Source organism: Epinephelus fuscoguttatus, linkage group LG11 (assembly GCF_011397635.1).
Source record: "Epinephelus fuscoguttatus linkage group LG11, E.fuscoguttatus.final_Chr_v1".
Taxonomy (NCBI): domain Eukaryota; kingdom Metazoa; phylum Chordata; class Actinopteri; order Perciformes; family Serranidae; genus Epinephelus; species Epinephelus fuscoguttatus.
This window is the reverse complement of record NC_064762.1, coordinates 23,731,177-23,754,479: the sequence shown is the minus strand read 5'-3', so window position 1 is coordinate 23,754,479 and position 23,303 is coordinate 23,731,177. Positions and strand designations below refer to the sequence as shown.

At 41.3% G+C, this 23,303-nt stretch overlaps 1 protein-coding gene across 1 annotated transcript in view; it reads left to right on the top strand.

Annotated features, from left to right (window-relative positions):
• The window catches only part of ptprk (protein tyrosine phosphatase receptor type K), a 160,313-nt gene that overhangs the window by 68,462 nt on the left and 68,548 nt on the right, over positions 1–23,303 (top strand). The window contains exons 4-9 of the mRNA XM_049589242.1: positions 2,862–3,022; positions 5,410–5,461; positions 5,555–5,613; positions 13,086–13,167; positions 14,652–14,767; positions 16,543–16,717. Of these exons, the coding sequence (XP_049445199.1) occupies positions 2,862–3,022; positions 5,410–5,461; positions 5,555–5,613; positions 13,086–13,167; positions 14,652–14,767; positions 16,543–16,717 (645 nt within the window). The remainder of the gene's footprint in view (positions 1–2,861; positions 3,023–5,409; positions 5,462–5,554; positions 5,614–13,085; positions 13,168–14,651; positions 14,768–16,542; positions 16,718–23,303) is intronic.

The window sequence follows — 23,303 nt, the reverse complement described above, 5'->3', positions numbered from 1 at the left end:
CCCCACAAATAGAATCAAACACTATCATGGCTACTTTCTGTCAGTTTGTAATGAGCTAATGTAAGATTAGACATCAGGCAGGAAAGGATCAAATTTCATCATATTTCACTGGAACGACATCTGGTTGAGGTCTGAGCTGATTACTGGAACATCTGGACAGGCTGACTGACCGCCCTGACAGCACACCCAGATTACGTATTATTTCGAGCTCCATTTCCCGCAGTCACCTACAGTGGGCACAGGGTGTTTTGCTCAGTGGTGACAGTACAAACAGTGTACATTTATTCTCGGCTCACTCATCTTTCTCATCGTGAGTGACTGAAAACTTCCTCCAGAGTCCCATCGTATTAGAATAACAAAACCAACGGATTTATGTTTGAAATCAGCAGAGAGAGGAGGAACATGATGCAAACTAAACAAGTAAGCCAGAAAAATATAGCCCAGGGGATAGCTATGAAAAATGCAATTAATCATGTGACACTGCTGGGTTGTTGCAGGTAATGATATGTTGCAGGCTGTGGAAAAATTTGACGAGTGTGGTTAAGGAGTCTGTGGAAACTGCAGCGAATGGCACCATTGTGGCATGAAGTATGCTGCAACTGGCAACTTCACATGATTTTGATCAAGCTTCAGTCATTTTTTTAGTTGACATACTGTTTACCTCTGTTTTAACACTGACACAAAACAATTATCATCTGGAAGCTGCACAGTTCATATACTGAAATGAAAAGGACACAGGGAATTAAGTGAAGAGAAGATGAAAGGACAAGGAAGTGAAGAAGAAATAAATTTGTGTGATTTCATCATACCATAAAATGTAGGATATGTATTCTATTTCCAATTTCCTGTGTTTATTTGTTGTTGGCAGTCTCACAATCACAAAGGAGAAACAAATAACACAGCCATAGTAACTGGGGTTTGTTTTATGTGTCGGGCGGAGGGGAAGCGATGACTGATTCTTGTACCATAAGCCCAAAAGGAACGAGAGAAACAGAAGTGAGTAAAAACATGCAAACACAAAGGGAAAGAATAAAGGCTCTTTTGGGGTTTTTTGTTCTCATGACAAGAAACTCGCAGCTTCAAAGTGTCTGTGTCAAAGAGTGAAGGCCAGGCAGGGACAAAGAGCAGGGGAATGTTGGGAGTTCTCCTCGGTTTCCAGCTCTTTGTTTCCTAGATGACAGAAATCAGGTGGTCATGGATTAAATTCAGATGTTGGAGTTTAGGGTGTTATTGACTCAGCTTAAACGCACAGTGTAGTCACAGGACTAACTATCAGAGGGATACAGAAGGAGGTAAAGGGTTATTATAAGATTGTATTTGATTTTATTTGTTGCATGCAAACCACAGAATGTACAATGAAGTTAAAAAGTGACAAGCATCACAAAAGACAACAGGACCAACGCCAAATAAAGATTAAAAAAAACCTACATTTTCAGTAATTAAGAAAACCAGAATATGCAGTATACCAATGCCATTATCGATTCAGGTTATCAATCCCCTCATTCATTCCTGATGATAGAAAATATAATGGACGTAGCTTCAGTGACATCACCTATTGGACTGTCGACCACCACTCCGAAGCCTCAACTTTGGTTTTTGGAGCCAGAAGTGACCATATTTGGGCGAGAGGCTGGCATTGTGGAGGAGTGATGCAGAATTTATACTTCTGCGTTGAATTGACGCCGTAGCTACCGCGTAGGCTCTGCATTAACATGGAGCCTACGCAGTAACCTACGCCATAGCCTGATGTGCACCTCCCCAAAAATGTAACTACATAGGCGTGTGCTAATAACATTAGCATGTTGTATTTGAGGGGAAAATGTGTCCAGATGAAGACAAGTGCTTTGTCTGTGAACACTGTGAGTTATAGCGTAGCACATTTCTGTACTTGGGTTTGAAACTGTTGCTATTAAGCCATGTTTGAAGTAAACTTAACAGCACTTCACAGAAACCTCCGCCGCTGACTAGGGTTTCGGAGGTGTCACTGCAAAGTGACACAGCCACACCACCACACAAGTGTAAATGCTCACAACGGCATAGGCGTTGTGCATGGGCTATGGTATAGGGTCTGCCGCACAAGTATAAATCCCGCTTGAGGGTTGGAGCTGACTGGACACTATTATCAGACTGCCTGTCACTCAAAGCGACCTGTTCCTAATTATGCATAACTTTAAGCCTTAATTAAATATAGGTGAGTTATGTAAAATTCATCCCCCGTACAGTTGTCATGAAGAATGAAATAAGCTATTGAGACCATAACAGTTTCTCATACCAGGCTGTAAAAAGAAAGAAGTGGAAAAAGAAGTAGGTCTGCACAGGCTTTCAGCATCAACACAACTGTTTTGTTATCTCTGAGTCAAAACAAAGTGTAGATAAAATGAGAGAACACTTGTACAGCGTTCGCTGATATTGAGGTTGTCTTTGTCAAAAAAAGGTCTGCTAAGCCTGCCTGCAAGCAAAGAGCTTTAAATTAGCTTTCTTTTTTACACTTGTATTCGCTGACTTTAATTGCCTGGTTCACAGAACTGTTGCTGCTGTCTGTCATGTCCTCAACAAGGATTATTTTTAAGCTACACAGCAGCAGTGAGAGTCGTTTAAGTCATGTAGGTACATGTAACTGAGGCAGTGGGCATACAGCCTACTCTTTGACAAGTCCAGTCATACACATTAACTTCCTCCTTAAAGGGCACCACTGCTTGTCTGTTCAAGCAGTGAGGTATGTGATGAGTATGTGGTGTACAAGCACAAACAGCTGCAAACAAAAACGAGCTGATTCACAATCTCTGTGAACCCGATTCACCTCGAATTACATGTGTTGTTATGTTTTTTGACTCACTTCTTGTTTTTGTGTCTGTGTCCAGGTTCCTACATGTATGTGGACGTCTCTCAGTACGATGTCGGGGAGAAGGCCAGGTTTCAGCTGCCTGTCATGAAGGAGAATGACACTCACTGTATCGACTTCAACTATCTCCTCACCAGCCCTGACGGCTCCAGCCCTGGCACCCTCAACGTCCTGGTGAAGGTAATGAGAATGATCGCCATATAATGGAGATGCAGTTGTTTATTTGCAATGATTGTATTGGCTCCATGTACATGGCACTACCTGCCTAATAAACAACCTGTCCTTACCATTTTTTAAAGGTACACTATACAAGAACTGTTGGCTGCTGTTTGTTAACAGTATTGGTAGTGTAAGTAAGTAAAAGTAAAAGCCAACTGTGTGATAATTCGCCTTGCTATATTTGTGTTTTTCGACACTGTGTTTGTGATTTTCATAGCTTCCTTTGGGATGCGTGTTACTTACGGTCTGGCACCTGCTCTCTACCTTTTTATAAAGTCCCGACCTCACCTGAGAGATGTGCCCAGAGCGTCCCAAACACAGCAAAATAAGAAGAAAATACAAGCAGAGGGCAGAGTCTTGGCAGATAAAAACATCGCCCCACATTTCTACTGGGTCATAAGTGATGATTGAGAGGGGAACATTAATTCTTTAAACAGTAAGATCATCATAATGTCTTTACAGGCCTCTACATAGCAGTTTACACTGTGTGAGGCAAGGTTTGATGTAACAAGACAAAAGCTGGATCCCAGTATTCCTTTTTTCTTCTTTTCAGAAAGCATAAGGTTCTCTCACTCCATAAAACAACTCAAGATGAGTTCAAGTGCTGAGTTAAAGCTCTCTGTTTGTCACAATGGCAGATGGTGAACAGAGTCTCTTCATTTTAAACAAAGCAAAACAGGATTTATGGGGAATGTGGTGCAGATTTTGTGAAATACAACCACAAGTAATGCAGTTGGCATGCGACACAGGCTGCTGACTGCCTTGCCTCAACCACAGGTTTGTGTAAGGTTGGCTAATTTAGCATTAATGATACATTTTAAAATCAGCATACACGCACCTTTGACACTAAGAGTGTCTTTGTTTTTAGATTAAGATGTTATTGTTTGGACATCTATCAAAGTAGAAAGTGTAGAGGACAGACTTAGGATATGCATATCCGTCACACATTTTATGATCCAAACTTTTCCTCCACTTTGGTTGTTTCTGCAACACTTCCTCGCCTCTCATCTCCTCTCTCCTCCTCTTAAGTTTTGTTAGAGTTTGCGGAAGTGGCTAGAAAGCACATTAATGGAAGATTGCCATTTTACTGGTTCCACCATTTCCTGGTTCTGAGCAGCAGGGGAGCATTACGAGTTGGAAGGCTGCCCTTCGATCTGATGACACAAAGTCAATCCCACATTATTGCAAAAATCTCTCCTGCTAAAGTGTTGTTGAGCAAAACAGAGTTATTACCAGCCCAGAGGTGATGGTGAAGCTGAGCCTGACCTATGACCTCCTCATTTTCACAAAAAAAACAAAACAAAACAAGACTTATAGTGTCTTATAATCTATGCCATTGTTGTTATTTTTGTATAATAGAACGGATGTCTCTCTGAAGGCATCAGGAAATGTAAACCGGGTTTTTCCTGCCCAGAGAATTATGAGGCGACTGAAAACTCAAATTATGTCCTGAACCCAGCTTTCAATAAAACTTTGATGGGTATCTTAATGGAAAACACTTTTCCACCAAGCCTTGCACTTGGTGGATTTCTGTCATTTGTAACTGCAGTTGTGGCATTACACTGATGTGGTGGCACTGTATTCGCTATAATCAGCGCAGCCAAAACTGCTAAAGAGAAAGAAAAGCGGGCACCAGCCCTATGAAGTTTAGTTTTATATTGCCAGCTGGATGATAAAACTCAAACTGCAAATGGCAGTCTGTGTTTATGAACGCAGCTCTATGCAGTTTGGTAAAGCTGTAAAGATATTCACAGATTCAAACTTCCCAGATCAATAACTCATAAGCAAAATGTTGTTAAAACACAAACGATACGTCTTTCCAACTGCAGTAAAGTAGACAATGAGGTACAACCTAATTTTCATCAAAACAAGGTGTTTTCTAAGCTGGATAAATAATGTTGCTCTCTATGTGCAGCCGGCTGTGAGACGAGTGCGCAGGGACCGTCTGCAAAAGACATCACTGAAAAGACAGCTAACAACAAAAACATTCAGTAGCTTCACTCCTATGTAGTGTCCCCAAATTCACTTTTATCAATGGTCTCCTTTTACTTTTGCACTTAATTCGGAAAAATGAATATAACATTTTTATTGGAAAAATGGATTTAACAACTTTACTTTTATACAGTATAGTGTCACCAAATTCACTTCATACACATATAATTTGTAGAACTCCTAAAATAGTTTTTAAAATTTTATAAAAAAGTGCTTGACCAGTTGAAGCCACGGCACACATGTACGTGTGTGCACATGATCAGGATGGTACCACCTCCTGCTTATTTTGAGCCAGGAAACACCCTGGTAATTGACTGTATTTAATATGTATTATATTGTGTTCTGTGTTTTTCTAGGTAAACAAGGGTCCCTTGGCCAACCCTATATGGAACGTGACATCCTACACTGGTAAAGACCTGCTCCACTCAGACTCATATTTCATAACTTACTCTGATACTACTGGTTTTATTCACTTGTGCTGACTGTGACATCGTCTTTCAGGTAAAGACTGGCTGAGAGCCGAACTCGCCGTCTCCACCTTTTGGCCTAATGAATATCAGGTAACTCCCTAAGTAATAACTAACGGCTGTGTTAATGCATGATTCTTTTATCATGTAAATCCTTTATTTCCACTCGTGTTCATGTGAATACACTAACACCACACATACACACACAGACACAGACACAGACACAGACACACACACACACACACACACACACACACACACACACACATACACACACAGACACAGACAGACACAGACACATGCTGGGAGGCAGGCAGCTGATTTATTTGTGTTGACTGAGGCTCAGGAGGTGACGATTAGGCTAGAAAGACACTGAAAAAATAGGTGAGTTTGTGTGCATGAGGGTGTGTTACCATGCTGGACATTGATATTGTTGTTGTATCTTGTTTTATTTGTATTTAATGGTTACCTGGTATAAGAGTCACAGAGGTAGAAATGCTTGCAGGAGCGTTGAAGAAAATGTTTGCCTGCATGTTTCTTATTTTTTTAATTAATGTCCGTCAATCAATGTGATCTGTGTGTGTTTGTGGGCTGGTGTTGACAGATGTGTGCTCGTTGTGGGATAGCTTGTCTCCGAGCGTCCTAGCAGACATACACACACACTGATCATGTTAACACACACAGCCTGGGGACCCTGTAATATTACTGCAAGGCGAAGTGTGAAAGCATCCTCCAAATGGCCCATCTGGAGCCCAGTCCCCCTCAGTGACTATGGGCGGAGATCACCAGCATGAAACTCGTGTGTCAACATGTTTTAATTGAACATAATCATCCCGGTTTGCTGAGGCTTATGTAGGTTTTTCAGGCTATGAAACAGGTTATTGGATTTGAGGTTATGAAGCTATTTTTTTCATGTTGGAACATGTTTCTGTGTTAGCACTTTAGCTGGAGTTGTAATGAGACTGGTTTCACCAGGGGAAGACAGGCACACGTAGTCACTCACACACACTCGCAAAGGAATCGATGCACACACTAAATGAACACACACACACACCCACACACCCACGCAGCACTTCTTAGATAGACCTTGTAATTCCAGTTTTATCTTAATGTCATGTTTGTTTTGAATAAATACTGGCTTTTAGTTGATGAGTGAAGTCACCAACTATCACCAGACAGCAATCCGGTTTAACAACCTCAGATTTTTCAGTCAGTTGACATTTTTTCTGTCAGTTGACAGAAAACAGTACAGTACAGTATTTTGATAATCGCTTAATCATTTCAGTCATTTTTATCAGCAAAGTCTCTGAAATATAAAAAATATTCTAATATTCTGTTTTTCATCTGTCATATATTATATTAAATGTAATATCTTGGGGTTTGGACTTTTTTTGCAACCTGAGTCTTACTCCCAACTTATCAAATACCGACACTTGGTAGATGGCCCTCTGCGTCAGATACTGATGCACAGAGGCACCCTTTAGCTGCAATGTGAGACCCACTGGGCGGCAATATTTTTTGACGTTTCGTGCAACTGCCGTTATATAAAGAGCGGGAAAATCTGCATCGGATAGGTATAGGTGAATGGGTCGAACATTCTCCGGACTTTCACCAGGGAGACCACCGTTTGTGTCCCAACTTGTATTAAAACACTGTTGTTTGCTAGTGTGTAGCATGCGACTCTAGCAACATATGTCTACATGACCTTAGAAACAAAAAATGATGTTGTCTAAACCTGACCACATGCTGCTGTTGCTTAATCGTAAGGAAGTAAACCTACGTTCTGTGTATCACTGTGTATTTAACAAGCAGAAACTGTATATTTCCTGTGAAACAGAAGATAGTTTTGAAAAGGCACATTGCATATAATGAGCTTAAATTGACACGCTGCCCGGTGCCTTTCATACTACCGCTAAAGCGTGCCTCGATATCTGACATCGAGGGCCACTGACTAAGCATCAGCATTTGAAGAAAACAAGACTTTTGAAGATGCTATTGTAGAGTATGGGCAATATGGTAATTTTTGACATTTCATGGACTAAATTTTGAGTCAGTAATGAAATTTTTCCATCACTGTTAGAAATGTCATTGCTGTTTTTTTGGCAGTTTTAACATGTATTGCCTTCAACTTTGGGTCATTTAAGTACAACTTTCTCACATAGATATAAAAATAATGGTGACGTTTAATTACAAAGTTTTTTGAAAAAGCCCTAAAAGCAGATGACTCACGACTCAAACTATAACATGAAGTGGAAAAACACTCCTCGCCTGCAAATTGAAAAATGTTTGATTCAGTGCCCATACATGCATACATCAAAATGATATAAGCCATTAGGAGATAAGAGGATGTTCGCTATCGTTCCACCCTCACTCTGGAGTGATGACATGTCAGTCTTCAGCCTTCGGCATATCAGAGTTGCTTTGCCCATGTGAGAAGTTGTAAACCCGAACTATCAGTAATCCTTCCTCACACTGATGAGACCAGTCACCTGCATTATTGAAATACTATCTCCTCAGAGCTGACCACCATTGCACCCATGAGTCACAGAATGCAAAGGGTCTTACAGCTGATAATGAAAGTCTACAAGGAAATAAAATGAGCAATGACTTTCATCCAGGCTGCAGTGACCCGAGGCACTTTGGAAATCATTTAAAACCCACTTTTTGAAATACATTGTCATTAACAGAGCAATAGACGTGACACTTGAGTCTTGGACTTTGCTTTTAAACCAAGCAGTTGTCTTTGTGTCTGAGCGGTGAAACCAAAAGGAAGTGCCTTAAACCTGAAGTCTTTCTAATGGCACAGCAGGGAGGGACTACACTAGTTGTCTGATTGTGTAGACAAATCAGAGGAAGTAACAGAAGTAAGCTAGTCACCATTACTGCCGTGGCATCTCCCTACACTGCACGCACGTTGAATGCAAGCTGCCCTTAAGAAGTGTACAGTTTTCTACTTTGACCTTCACTCTCTATGTAACGTTACTTTTGACAACACCGAAAAGAACCTGTGCAGTTTGAAGCTGCTCCAGCAGTAGGATAAAACTGATTGTCAAACAAGTAACATCAGCTAATTTCACAATGCTAATGTAGCTAAAATAACATTACTGTCAAGGGCCTGCGGTTATGCTGTAGGGTGTGGCTATCTTCTGATTGACAAGTTGCTATCATGGCGGTGTCCTCGTGTTCTCAGTCAGATCCACCCCTTCCTCCTCCGCTCTCTCATCTTAAGCCCTTTTTAAATAGGAATTGTGCAGATTTGCAGGAAAGCCCAATCAGTCTTTTTCAGCATTGGCAGTATAAAAACAAAATCGGCGAGTGTGGCAAAATGCCGCCTGCCTACTTTTGTTTATACAGAATGCGCCTTTTTCAAGGCAATGGGGGGCGTGAGCAAGTAACAAAACGTGTAGCTCAGCGTGTGACGTAAACAGTGACGTGTGAGGGAAGCCACGGCTAATCAGTCCTTCGGCGATTCTCATAAGTCGTCCCGTTCTTCACCGTCCCCGTCATCTGACAGTTAATGGCCTCTTCGTTTGCGAGGACAAGGAGGGTGCACATTTCTTTGTCTCCCCAGTTGCTCATCTTTACAGTGTCTGTCAGGTTTGCTATCAGCTGTTTCCTGTTTATCCACCGCCAGTGGCTCGCACGTGCGGCGTCATCAACAGCTCCTCCCACAAGTCTTCAACAGCCCCTCCCATTGTGGAAGGCCACCTCAGTCCTTTTAAACTAAAAGGGTCCCACCAATATGACTACCCTATGAGGCAGAAAATTGGGCACCTCCGATCAACTCGCCAATCCGGCTCTGTGTGTGTCTAAATTCTTGCAACTGGCCGGCAAAATGGCCCAACATTCGCGGAAAGTCTGGCAGTGTAAAAGGAGCTTTAATATGGTCATTTCTGGCCCCCAAAACCAAGATGGTAACAACCATTGTTTTGTTAAATTTTGCGTTTGCAGATTCAAACTACTGAGAAAGCCTAAAACTGACTACGTTTATGTGCACACAAATATATCATTGCAATATTCAGAATTTATTAAAGGTAAGGTAAGACAACACGCTTACATGTTGTTTTCTATATATTCTCTGACATTTATCCTAACGATATGAGGCGGTCTTTGTAGAAAAAAGCTTGTTTAGTGGACTAACTTTGCACTTGAAGGGATGCCCTTCCACTTACGTTTTAACAGGTCTGACACTACTATGCGCCCCGGCTGTATCTAGGCTAACGGCTAACATGCTAACTATTATTTTTATGTCACTAGTCACTTGAAACAAATTTAGGACGATAGGAGACAGGTTGAAATAAACCGAAATTTCCCTTTAAGGTAATATAAAGAGCATATTCCTTTTGGTTATTCCAAACCAGGCCTTATTGTGAATGGTCCAGTATGAAGGATTTAGGAGCATATATTGGCAAAAATGGTATAATCTTCATAACTATGTTTTTATTAGTTTATAATCACCTGAAAATAAGAATGGTTAGAAGAAGAAACACACCTACTTTTAAACATTATGAAAGACTTGGATTTCAAGAGGTATCTGGATATGCACAAATATTGCAACACAGACCTTTTGAAGAATGTGATTGAAGGAATAAAAGAACGAGGCAGTGTTCACACAGTTGGAACAAGTCTGCCACCAGTGGTGAAAGTCCGGAGTTTGTTTGACCCATTCACCTCCACTCCCTCCCATCATGGATTTTCTCACTCTTTCACTATGGTGGTTGCTCAAAACGTCAAAAAATGTTGCCGCCCAGTGGGTCTCACACTGCAGCTAAAGGGTGTCTCTGTGCATCAGTATGTGATGCAGAGGGCCATCGACCAAGTGTTGGCATTTGACAAGCTGAGAATCCTATTTCGATGCAAAAAAGCAAAATGGCACAGGTGGCTCCAGCGGTTCCACTATTCCATATTTTAAAGTGATGTATGTCATGTAAGGGCATGCTATGAACGGCTGCATGTAAACAGGAATATTGGTGGAATATTTCTTTGGAATTAGCCATGTAAACAGCCTAGTAGGAGTATTGTCTTTCGTGGAGTAAGGGCAAGAATCTGATTAATGTGTGAATGTAATTGTGTCTACTGGTCTGCAGCTACTCAGGAATATGTATGAAGCTGATTTGTGTACGATTGAAGTTCTTGAGCTTTAGGGTAGCAGTCTCATGCTGAGGAGGTGTTTATTTAACCTCTTCTTGAAGGCATGAACTCCACTTGATGTGATGTCTCCGATGACAGCAGGGGTTTGGCCGTTGCATGTTGTTACAGCAGAGTGAAAAAAGCTCCTCTCAAGAGACCTGAAGGACTCAGAACTGACTTGCAATTTGCTCATGACTTGGACCAGGCCTCAAGGACTCGAGACTTGATGTGACAAATCATGAGACTTTAATTGGACTCACCTCAACTGACTTCAGGCTTGCGTTGAGCTCTGGCTTTTATTGATAAAGTCAACACTTTGTACAAAAATGAACTTTTCAGAAAGCTTAAATTTATACATTTATACATGCACACAAAGAGGAGAAGTCATGAGGTCATGTTACGGCTATCAGAACAAACGTGGCTGTAATAACAAGCAACGATCAGCAGACTGCAGGCGGACAGGCGAGCCGGTCTTCAGACAGACAGACAGAGATGAAGGTATTAAAAGTCAACTGATGTCTTTCCGCTGTGTTCCGCAGTGAGCTATGAGTGAAAGATGATAGGAGAGAGAGACAAGACGGATTGGAAGGGGAGGGAGACGGAGAGGGGGGAGAGTGTGACAAGCAGGGGATGATAAGCTATGGGTAAACAGTTCACGGCAGATTTCCTTTTACAGGTGATGAATGACAACAACTGCTCACCCCCTCACTCTCTTTCTCCCTCTACCTCTCTTCTTGATAGCGACCTCCTCTCCCTCTGTTCATTACAGCGCACCTCTCTGAGTAAACACTGTTAGAAAACAGAGACGGCAAGCGAGAGACAGAAAGAGAGGAGTTGGGGGAGAGAATGGCTCGAGAGAGGGATGATGATTGGAGAAATAAAAAGAGGAGGGAGTTGGAGGGGTAGCGTATGGACAAGGAGGAGGGAGGGAAGGAGAGATAAACAAGGAGAGTAGTTATTCAGACAATGAGTTGATGAAATGAGATGGCGGTAAATTGAAGCACCTGTTGAATGCAGTATTAATTCTCTATTTGAAATGAAGAATTTAGAGAAGCGGGTTAGCATCAGACGCAACAGCCACAGGTATAAAATCACATCTAAAGCCCGTAATTTGACCATCTGCTTCAACATTTTGCTGCTTTTCTCAATTTTTGGCATTTATTTGACTCACTGTTCCCTCTCTGTGTTTTTGGTGAGTTGAAATACAGATAATGGATGGAAAAGAAAAACAAATAGATTGGCTCCAAACCCTTCATTCTCCACCTTGCCGCGTTTGGTTTCATTACGTATTATCATTTCTGTGGCAGCCATTTTATGTGTACCAAAGGAGATTACTGTGATCCAACAGGAAGTATCTCATTTATCCTTCCTGGCTTGTTGGCCTGAATGTATAAATCCAGCAGCAGTCTGGATGGCAGCTTTGTATTTATCCAGTTTAGTGCACATCACTGGCGGCTGTCACTGACTTTCTATCTATCCTGTGACAACTTAGATTGGATCCATCACATTTACAGCAAATTTAAATAGAAATAGTCTTACTTTGCAACTTCCACTGCACCCAGAATGCATCTAAAACTTATGATTTGGTGATGATACTAAAGAGGGTTGATGATTTGGTAACAGTGCCGTGGAGGGTTTGTGATAAGCAAGGAGTCTTTTTGCTAGTTGCTTTAGTTTTCTCCTCGGAATAGCATTTTTCAATCTGTTTTCTGGTGTTGTGTTTTGTATATTTTGTTTATGCTCAGACTCGTTCTGTTTACAGGCGTATGGAGGGTCAGAAGATACTTGACATTATAATAATCTATTCCTCTGAATGCCCAAGGTCTCCAGTTTATGGTTGTAAAATTTAATTAGGATGTGTGATTATCCTACAGGTCACAATAGGTCATTTTACACAGTAATGTAGTCAAAAAATGGTCTCACCCCCAATGAAATGGCTATTATGGGGACTAATATCATCATACATGAATACAATTGCGCTCATTGAATCCCTAAGAGTCTCAGCTTTCTAGTCATGCCCAATTTATGCAATTCCAGCACTGTTTAGGGACCTCGGTATGCAGAAATATTCAAATACAAAAGGCGAACATAACACGCTCATAGCAAACATGCAAAAAAAAAGTCATGTTTTTTGCCCCAAAGTGAATGGGACTTGCGTAAAGTGGGCTTGTCTGTAAAGGGGAGACTTATAATCCATTTTCATTTAGATATCTTGATGTGAGAGTTCAAGGGACCCCTGATTCTGAACATCAGAGTGTTATTTCCCAACAAGTTTTCTTCACTCTATCTTTAAAACTCAGCCTAAGAAAAAACGTGAAGTTGGCTGAGGACGCTGGCGTCCTAGTAGAGTGGATTTATTAATTTAAAAACAATATGCCTTATAATATTGATAGTAATGAACAGTTTTAACTAAATCTCTCTCTGTTTTTTCTCAGGTCATATTCGAAGCAGAGGTTTCGGACAGCAAAGCCGGCTTCATCGCCATTGACGACATTCAGGTGCTCAGCTACCCATGCGGTGAGTCATTAGCATGCCAGCAATTAGTCCTAGTTCGCTGAATAGACGCTGATAGCTTTGGCCACTAATTAGACTGTACCTGGGATGGTTTCTGTTGCACTTGAATGGATAGATAAGTGGGAAGGTGACACAGGAGAGGAGGGATGCAGCGAGAGGAGAAAGAGGGAAAAAAATGAGAGAAATAAAATGGGAGAGGGAGAAACGGAGAGAAAGAGGGAGTAGGAGAGAGTGAAGCGGGAAATGAGACAGTATTAGGGCAATCATAGAGAGAGACGATTCTGACCACTCAGCACTTTCTCTCTCTCTCTCTTTAACCCACATGCACACACACAGTTACACACACACAGTTACACACACACACACACACACACAGTGAACAGTAGCTGTCTTGTCTCATACTGACAGGAAAGAGATGAGGGCTGCGATCCATTTTAAATTCTCGCTACGTCTCAAGTTGTCTTCTCTCCTTTCGCCTGAGTGTTTCCTTACTTCCAGAGGCCAGAACAGAGGTGTGACGACAAACTGTTAATCTACAGCCATAGGCAGGTTCCTGGAGGGTCCCTATGTTGGAAAGGAAGCAATTACAACTGCTTTTGGCCATCTGTCTTGTAGCGGCGCTGAAATCTCTGAGGACAATTTTGTTTCTTAATAGATTCTATTGATTATAAGTCATGAAAATAAACTGTCTTGCAGCAACCTCTCATACAGTTTGTGAGGTCCTGCTTTCACTGTTGTCCCTGTCCCTGTCAGAAGTTTGCAATATGTGTCTGAAAGAAATTCCTGGACATTAATTTTGCCAGTAGAGTGCCGTGGAATGTGAGAAGATATAAAAAGAAGAGCCCCGGTGTTTTACAGGCAGAGGAGCGTGACTCCTAATGGGAAGGAGCAAGTATTTGAAAAGGAATTAGTACTTAGTCTCCACAGTGGAAGCATTCATTCTCACAGCTGCATTTCTGGACACACGGGTTTGTGTGTGTGTGTTTGCATGAATGCATGTGCGCAAGCTCGTGTGTGTGTGTGTGTGTTTTCATTCACCATAGTAGCTGCTATCTATGATTGCAATCACCTCCCCGGAATAAGAATATCATAGCTGAACTGCATCTTCAGGGTCTAAAAGGCTTATTTCATATCTGAGCATGGTAGTTAAGAATTGGGAGCTGTGCGAATTATATATACTGGATGTGACATTGATGTTACCTCCCAGTGGCAATGCAGCACCGTGCTTCATCTGACTCCAGTAAAATCTAATCGCAGTAATAATGAACATATTCCTTAGGGTGAGAAAATGTCCTGAAATGTATACAGTGTGTCTGTAATAACCTGACCTGTTTGTATCTATAACTCCCTCTGGCTCTGTCACCTCATTCCCACTTTTCACAGACAAATAAGAGGAAACCGGAAACATTTTTAAATACAAATACACGTAACCTTGCTGTAAACTCAATCTAATTTCCTTCATTTGTTTGACCTCATTTGCTTTGTAGATAAATCTCCTCATTTCCTGCGTCTTGGGGACGTGGAGGTGAACGCCGGACAGAACGCCACGTTTCAGTGCATCGCTACAGGACGAGACACATCAAACAATAAGCTCTGGCTACAGGTACAGCTATAAAACATGCATGTATACACACACTTGGGATGCTATGGGATGAACAAGACGTGGCAACATTTCTTAGGAGGGTTTCACATCAGGGACCCGGGTGTACTTGCCCCAAAGTCCAGCTTGTGGCAAGATACGTTGATCCATGGTCTCGAGTGTGGTTCAGGTGTAATCCGGTAGGATACACATCAGGTGTGAACACCAACTGTCCCCAAACATGGAAGTGGACTGCAGTATTAACTTAATACTGATATCAGATGAGCCTGCCACAGACAGAACCCGACTTCGCACAGCAGCTCTTGCTTTGGCTACAAGCAGAGCTTCACCTTGCTGCTCCGCCGGTCCCTGCTGACGACAGTCCCAGGGGCAACAGTGTCTGTCGGTGGCGCCCTTTTCGGCACTGTCGCACAACAAATATGCCACATAGGAATGGAACATTACTAATGTGAAAACTCAGCGGTGGGGGAGTCGAGTTGATGGGGCAGTTGTCCTCGGGCACGGCACGAATCAGTCATTCCCTCTTACTTATTCTTGTGGTGTTTAGCCTTGAGGATAGCTTTGGTTTTATTTGCCCATGTTTTAAAATATTGTTTCTGAGGTTTCGTTTCTGAGATTTCATTCCTTAAAAAACAAAATGGAGGCGAACAGACACACAGTGTGTTGGATTTAGGGCCCTGTTTCCAGCAAACATGTTCGGTATGGTACCTTGGGAACCAAAAGTAACCCTTCGGACATGATGTGAGTCTGCACCTCGTTTATCGTCCACAGAACGGGGTTGCATTTTCAGAACAAAATAAAACAGACTGCAGTGTTTACAGCTCCACCTTTTAGTACCAGATCTTTTTGCTGGGTACCCCAACAGAAGGGTGACCAAAGATTCAGTGGTACTATCCACAACTTTTCATAGTGAAAACGAAAAAAAAAAAAAGGCATACCGAACTGAACTGCACTGTACTGTTAGAAGCTAACACTGAAGCTGACACACTGGACCTTTGACTTGTGTTGCTCACAGCACTGAAAAATAAAATTTACCAGCATCTCCTCGTTCTCCTCGTCCAATAATGGATAATCACCAGCTATATAGTCACTAGATGATCCACAAAACACAGTGTAAACAGTTTTCATTGGAACTACTATCAACCAAAAGAATACTCCTTAAATTTCCAATGGTGTGAGCACCACCAACTGAAATTGGCAGATATCACAAAGACGGCTATTTCAGAAACTGGGCAAATACAACCAAAATCTACATGGCGAGATGCCACGAGAGGCATGTGAGAAAATATGTTTGCTTGTCATTTGGGTGAACCAGTCCTTTAATATGAGACTATTCATCCTTACTGACAAATAAATAATACAAAACACAAATAACTATATGAATGCCCCCAGTATGATGGTGTAGAAATAGACAAACACAAAGAAATGATACATAGTGTTCAATGTGCCGCCCTCAGGACTGGTTCATCCAATAATAAAGTGTCATACACACACACACACACACACACACACACACACACACACACAGAGCGACCCTGGGCCATACATCCTCGCAGCTAACATGATTAAGAGTTTAATAGCTGCTGATTTCATTATGGCTCTATTGTAGTCATGACCTTCAAACCTGCTGTCAGTGAGGCAGAGGGGAAGTGTGAGTATGTGTGTGCGCAGATGGGCATGTGTGGTCCAGTGCTGCCTTGTGACCTTGAGCCAGGCAGTTAACCCTTTAGCAGCCTCTGCAGACACACCTGATATCAGTCTGTTTTTCTGTGATTCAGAGGAGAAATGGAGAAGATATTCCCGTGGCTCTGACCAAAAACATCAACCACAGACGCTTCGCCGCCTCCTTCCACCTCAAAGAGGTCACTAATCAGGATCAAGATCTGTACCGCTGCGTCACCCAGTCAGAGCGCGGCTCAGGGGTGTCCAACTTTGCGGGTCTTATCGTCAGAGGTGAGAATTGGAAAAAATATTGTCAAGGTTATTTGATTGTCTTGTGTGATATTTTGTTATCTCTGTAATACTTGTGTTTACCATTTGTTTTCTCTGATTTAATATTTGATACCTCAGTTTTAGTATCGCTTTCAATCAAAAGTGACAAAGGTGCATCACTTGACTGTTTGCTAAGCCCCACCCCCTTTAGGCACTAGTGCTATAAGTTTGATAAGGAAGATGAGTGTTATTTCATTCTAATATCACACTGTTTAGCTGATTAGTTTTATCAGAACAACCAAGACACGTTAGGTGTATGCCTTTTTGTTATATTCAAACAATACATTTCACTTTAACGTTGTTTCGGTGTCTAGAATGATGGTAATGGTAATACTGAAGTGTTATCTCCCCCACATCCAATAAAAAGCAGGATGGAGACGCCAAGGTTAGCTTTAAATCATCCAGGACCAACTACCACACAGTGACTAATGCTACTCAGGGAAAGTGCTGTTGTGAAAATAATGTGAAACCCCCAAGAACTAGCAGGGGAAGATGAGAAAGATGCCTCCCTTAAGAACAAAGTCAATTTGCTAGAGTAGCCAATTTTCTTTTGATAGCGCAAAAATGAAAATCTTGTAAAGGGGCATCCTTGCTCCAGTGCTCCAAGGATGACATTTTTCTGTAGGCTGAAGCGAAAGTCAGCTTTGCCCTGGTTCTCTCGTCAAAAAGCCAGTGGGATTTTTCTATTGAATTTTGGATTATTGCTCTGTGTCAAACAAACGTTAATGATACGTACACGTTTTGTTCAGCAAGTTAATCTCCACAATTGAACAACAGTTTATGATTTTTGAAGCCTAATTTCTACATTCGCTACATTAGGCTATAAATGAACTAGACCATGGTCTCATAACATCAACATCACCACCACAACGAGGCTTTCGAGCCGTGTTCAGCATAATGACATTCTGTAGACTCATTAAGGCACTTGTTAGCAACCATTTTTTAAGACACATTAAAGCTTAAGAATTCACGAGTGGGTATTTACTGATGTATTTTTTGTTGTAGAACAAAACGTGAACCACAGACCTTATTTCAAGCATCTAACCAAAAACCCATTTAAAACCCGATTGACTTTGAGATGAGGGAACCAGGAGTGCTAAAATGCTAACTAATTTTCATGTTTTGGGACTTTTTGGGTCCTGGTCATGAAGTCCCCAGCTCAAAACGAACTAACTAGCTGACTAAAACAAACTAAAATACCCTTTTCTTCAAGCTAGTCATCTTATTTTGGGGTGACTTTCTCCAGTTGGCTTGCTAAACATGTTGGCTAATTCTTGATAGCAAGCAATGCTAATTATTGCTAATAATGCCAGCAATTTCGAATACTATAGCCTACTACCTCTATATGTAGCTATGTAGCCGTCTATATAAAGCATGTATGACTATACTATGAAATCTAACTAAATAATTTCTTGAGGGAGGACGGGAAATCCAAACCTTGACAGACCCTTCGTGCCTAGTTACGGTTGCTACGCTAATTTTGATCATGTTACGCAGATTGATTTAGAGTCTGGTCAGTTATAAAGTTAATCTGAATCTTTTCCATGACCCTGATGTTGACCAAATTATTATTTTCTCGACCCAGTTATATGTATTTTGTGTTTTGGGTAACTTTGCATTGTGTTTCACTTTTGGAATGTCAAATGTCTCTCCAATCAGATGTGCATTCACTGTGTTTGACTGATAAAATGTAAGTCACTAACACAATATAGGCTAATGAGGAGAGTTTGTGTTTGAGTGTATGTAGATGTGTGTATGTTTGTGCGTGTGTGGGCTTGTGTGCAAATGCTCTGTGTGTGGGTGTGTGTTTGCATGTGTGGGTGTGGAGCAGCTGCATCAGTGTCTATGTGTGCACATGTGTACGCTGCAAAACGTGTGTGTGCGTGAGTGGAAACGGTGTGTGTGCTCCAGCTGTCATGTGCAGCTGACATGTGGTTAATAAGGTGTCACCAATGTGTGTTTGAGACGGGATGCTTTATTCATTCACATCCAATAGCTTACATATTCAATTCATCTCCCAGAGAGAGAGAGACAGGGGAGGAGGGCAGAGAGAGGGTGAAGGCGAAAGAGATTCGGAAAGAATGATAAGGGGGTGACAGAAGGGGGGGGGGGGGTGGATGTGAGACAGAAGAGGGTGAGCAAAGAGAGGAGTGGAGATGGTGAAGAAAAGTTAAATGTAAATAGACTGCTCATTATCTCAAGAATATCCATATCAGAATCAGGAATATGTCTGAATATGTAAACAGCCGAGCATAGTTATGTTTATTATTCTGCATAAGAGATGGCAGAGGGGAAGGATATGAGGAATCAAAGCAGAGACGAGCACCATGAATATGAATTTTGTTCTGGTGTGGCTCAGATAATGGAGCTCTTACACTGTCCAGTTTAGGGGTTTGGCCCTTTTCGTCACTTGACGCCAACACTGGTGTGGTTAGGGTTACAATCCCCACTGGGAATGTTTTTATTTTGGTCAAGAAAATGTGCTGGTTTCGTTTTCTGCAGGACCTCGCTGATTTAGTAAGAATACATAAGTGGCTAATGTTTATTTATCGTGAACATCTTTTTTTGAATTTGAGAAGAGGAGAGGGATGAAGGATCTGCTCAGCAGGAGACATGTGTCTAAACATGAATAGGACCAATCTACATATATGAAAATAGATTCAGGTTCAATAAGACGCACAGAGCGCCAGGCGTCTCCTTGAAAACCAGCCACTTTCCCAGTCTGTGAAAAGATGCTTTTGGAGCTCTGAGGGATATTGCCGATTATAAATATTGATCCAGAATCTGGTTGTTAGAAAGACATCACAATAAAAGAATGAGGCCTGCATGTATGAATGTGGAAGGAGGAGAGCCTCATGTTTATTTATTAGAAATATCAGATGGGAGATGAGAGCCAGAGAAAAATCAAAGGAACAGGGAATATGTTTATTTCACTTCTTGAAAAGTGTGCATGTTGGAGATTTGAGGTTCCTGCAGGACATTGACGACCATGAATATGGACAGAGTTAAGCTGCATTATTAATATTTTTGCTCTGAATATCTTCACTTAAATATTTATTTATGGTTAAATTGAAGAGAGAGGAGGAAAGATGAGGGATGATGACTGGAGGAATCATATATCTGGTGCGCATGTGATAAACAGGGAAATGGAAGAAAGAATCATGAGAAAGTGCCAAAATATGGCTTGTCTAAAAAATGTTTGGCAGTAGGACAGTAAACCCAAGTTTCATATTCAAAGCCTGAAAAGTGGTCTGCTGGGTGAAGTGAGATTGCCTCAGTGCAGGTACGCATAGGCAAAGTCTATTGATATTTATAACATGTAGATGACAGAGATGTGCCATTATTGTCTCCCTCTGTGTGTGCTGGAGCTGTCAAGATCAGAGAAAAGAAGCACATTTTGTGGAGGCAGAGGGGCATCATGGGAGCATGAGAAGTGTGACGTGATTCCCAGATAATCAGTCACTCCAGGATGTTGCAATATTGCAATCACAACAGTTAACAAAAATTCAGCTAATCCCTGTGCATTCTTTACAACTTCTGTAATTCTGTCCAATCACCTCAACTTACTAACAGCGCCAAAACGATGTCTGTGTAGGAGGGACAGCTGGCAGGACAGGACCATGGGTCAGGTTTGACAGTTTTAGATGTTAGGTGTGCGACCCAGCACTTGTAGAATTACAAAGCAGCTGCTAACAGTTAGCAGCTAACTCAATCTGTGTAAAAATGCAAAGGCAGCAAAAAAAGGGAATTTGGCCCTATAGCTTGATCTCTGTATAAAAAAGGGCTAGTGACAGGGCTAACTATTAGCATCACGTGGCTAATGTTGCTCAACAGTTATTAATGGGTTTGACAACAAAGTTTCAGTGTTGGATGTTAACAGCAGCAACAGCAGATGCTTGAAAATCAGACAAAAGACATTCCCCCTTTTGGCAGCGAGCTAGTTGTGACCTGGAGGTATGACGTCAGTTAGCACAAATGATTATTTTGATCAAAGGTATGTTTCCACAGGCAGAAATCTGCTGAAATTGAGGTTTGTACAATAATGTTTCCCCTCTTCTGCAGGACTGTGGTAGTATTCATAAGAAACCACAAAATCAGTTTTTATATATTTCTGCACAGAATTTTCAGATGAGCACACATGCTTGGTGTGATGATCATTTAGCTGCTCAGCAGTTCCCTACTTTGTTCAGTCCTTCAGTTTCAGAGCAGAGAACACTGCTTATTTTTTCCACAATTTTGAAACCTAATGTTATGTGCTTGGCAATTTTTAAAAATCATTCAAATTTGGCTGGGTAGTTAATAACACATTTTTCTGTGGTGTGACAAAATCAGAACACATATTTATTTTTGCTTTACCAGGACTTTAATTAAACTGTCAATTATTATTATCTTGGCTTAGAAAAATGCACTGACCACAAGGTGACATCTTCAGATTGCTTGTTTTGTCCAAAATTAAAACATATTCAGTTCATAGAAAGCTCTGGTATTCAATTAACAAACAGTAAATAGGAAAAGCAGCCAACCCTCACATTTCAGTTTGGCATTTACAGTAAATGCTTCTTCGATGAATGAAATATTTCAATACTGGTTCTGATATGATACTAGTGTTTCAGTACAGATACCAAAACAATTCACTGACTTTTTTTCTGTATCTTATTTCTGAAAGTATAAACATATTTACATTTCCCACAAATGTCATTTTTTAATTGAACAAAATAAGCAAAACTTCTGTCATACAGGAACCTTGCATAAATAAGACAACATTTGATTCAAATGATGAACTAGGGAGGCACCGATTGTGAAATTTTTGGCGGATACCAATACTGGACTGATACTGATGCAGATACTGATGTTTTTTGTTGTTGAATTTTCCACCATTGAAGTAGAGAAACAAAGAAATCTACATTATTGGAAAAAAACCCAAACTGTTTTAAAGTCATTCCATCCCTCATTACACTACCTTTGAATCAGCACAATTTCAGTCATACACATAAAACAATCTTTTCAAAACCTTCTTTCACATGAACTGCTTTAAAAGCTTTTTAAATATATGATATATCAGAATTCTCACTCTAATATCTATTTTAGATTGAAATCATCAACAAATTTATCCTTCAAACAACTTTATTTGTTCAAACTTCTCACTAAAAAACACATTCTAGAAGATTACATGTGAACACATCATGATAATGTTAAAATTTACCTTCCCCAATACTCATTTTAACCGAACAGAGCTTGAACGCATCATAATGTATCTCAGTGCAACCTCCGCAAGCTGTTAGTTGCGGCCACTGGCTGTGTCAAACAACGTTAACTAGCGCTTCTCCTGCCAATGTCAACACGGATTTGTTGTTCCCAATGCAGCATTATCAGGGAAACAATAGGGTGCGTCCCCTGAAGCATCGAGAGCGAGTTGACTGTGTCCTTTTGTCACAATGGTGTCCTGTAGAAGATCTGTATTCTCAGGATTCTCAAGATTCTGTATTATCCTCAGGATGACAGTGCAACATTAGCCATTGAGCTCCACTTCGTAGCCTGAGCAAAACTGACGTGACTCAACCAAAAAACGTCGGCCACTGCCAGTGGTGACAGTCATATTATTTGCCAGTAGGTGGATGGCAGTCAACAAGGTGAATATCGGCTGATACCGATATGTGGCTGATAAAACACTAACAAACAAGACATTTGTTGCCGGCTTTAATGATTCTACATTTATTGGTCGCAACCAAAAAGGTGCTGAGGTTTGATAACCAGCCCTTCATTTAGTAGCGGATGGACGGACAGGTTTAAGTGTTGACAAACAGTACATAATCGTCGTATGTGTGAGAGACAAAGAAGTATGAAAGAGTCAGACTGTGTGTATGTGTGTGTCACTTGTGGTTTGGTCAGAGCCGAACTCTAATAAAGCCTTGCCCTCTGGTTCCTACGGTGACAGAGTGCATCATCACGCCAGCTCGTATCACACTCACATACACAAATACTAACGCACTCATACACACTCACACACACACACACACACACACACACACACACACACACCATGCCAGCTTGCATTACACACAAACCATGGCCTAAAAAGCTCCTGCAATATTATTGTCACACACACGCACACAAACACACACACACACGGATCAGACTTAAGACTGAATTCATACAACTGTCTTAAACCTGTAATGGTCCACTTGTAAAATGTCTTTTTCGTTGTTTTAACCCATCACACACGCACACACACACACACACTCACTCTAAGTAATAGTGACAGGTGAAGCTTCAGGCGTTAAGGAACTACAGAAGACCTACTACCACTGTTGGCTGTCGATACAACTGAGACACACGTTTGCACACTCATACACACACTCCTCTCGTGCTCTGGAGGTCAGATGTCCTCCAGTTAGCTCCGCTGTGATGTCAGCATCAGTTTGTGAAAAGTAAACTTTATTGACAAGGTTGCTGACGATGGACAACAAAGAAGAACATGCCTAGTGGGCGCCAGTCACCAACAAAATATCTGTCTGTCCGCTTCCTGTCTGTCTGTCTCTCTTTATGT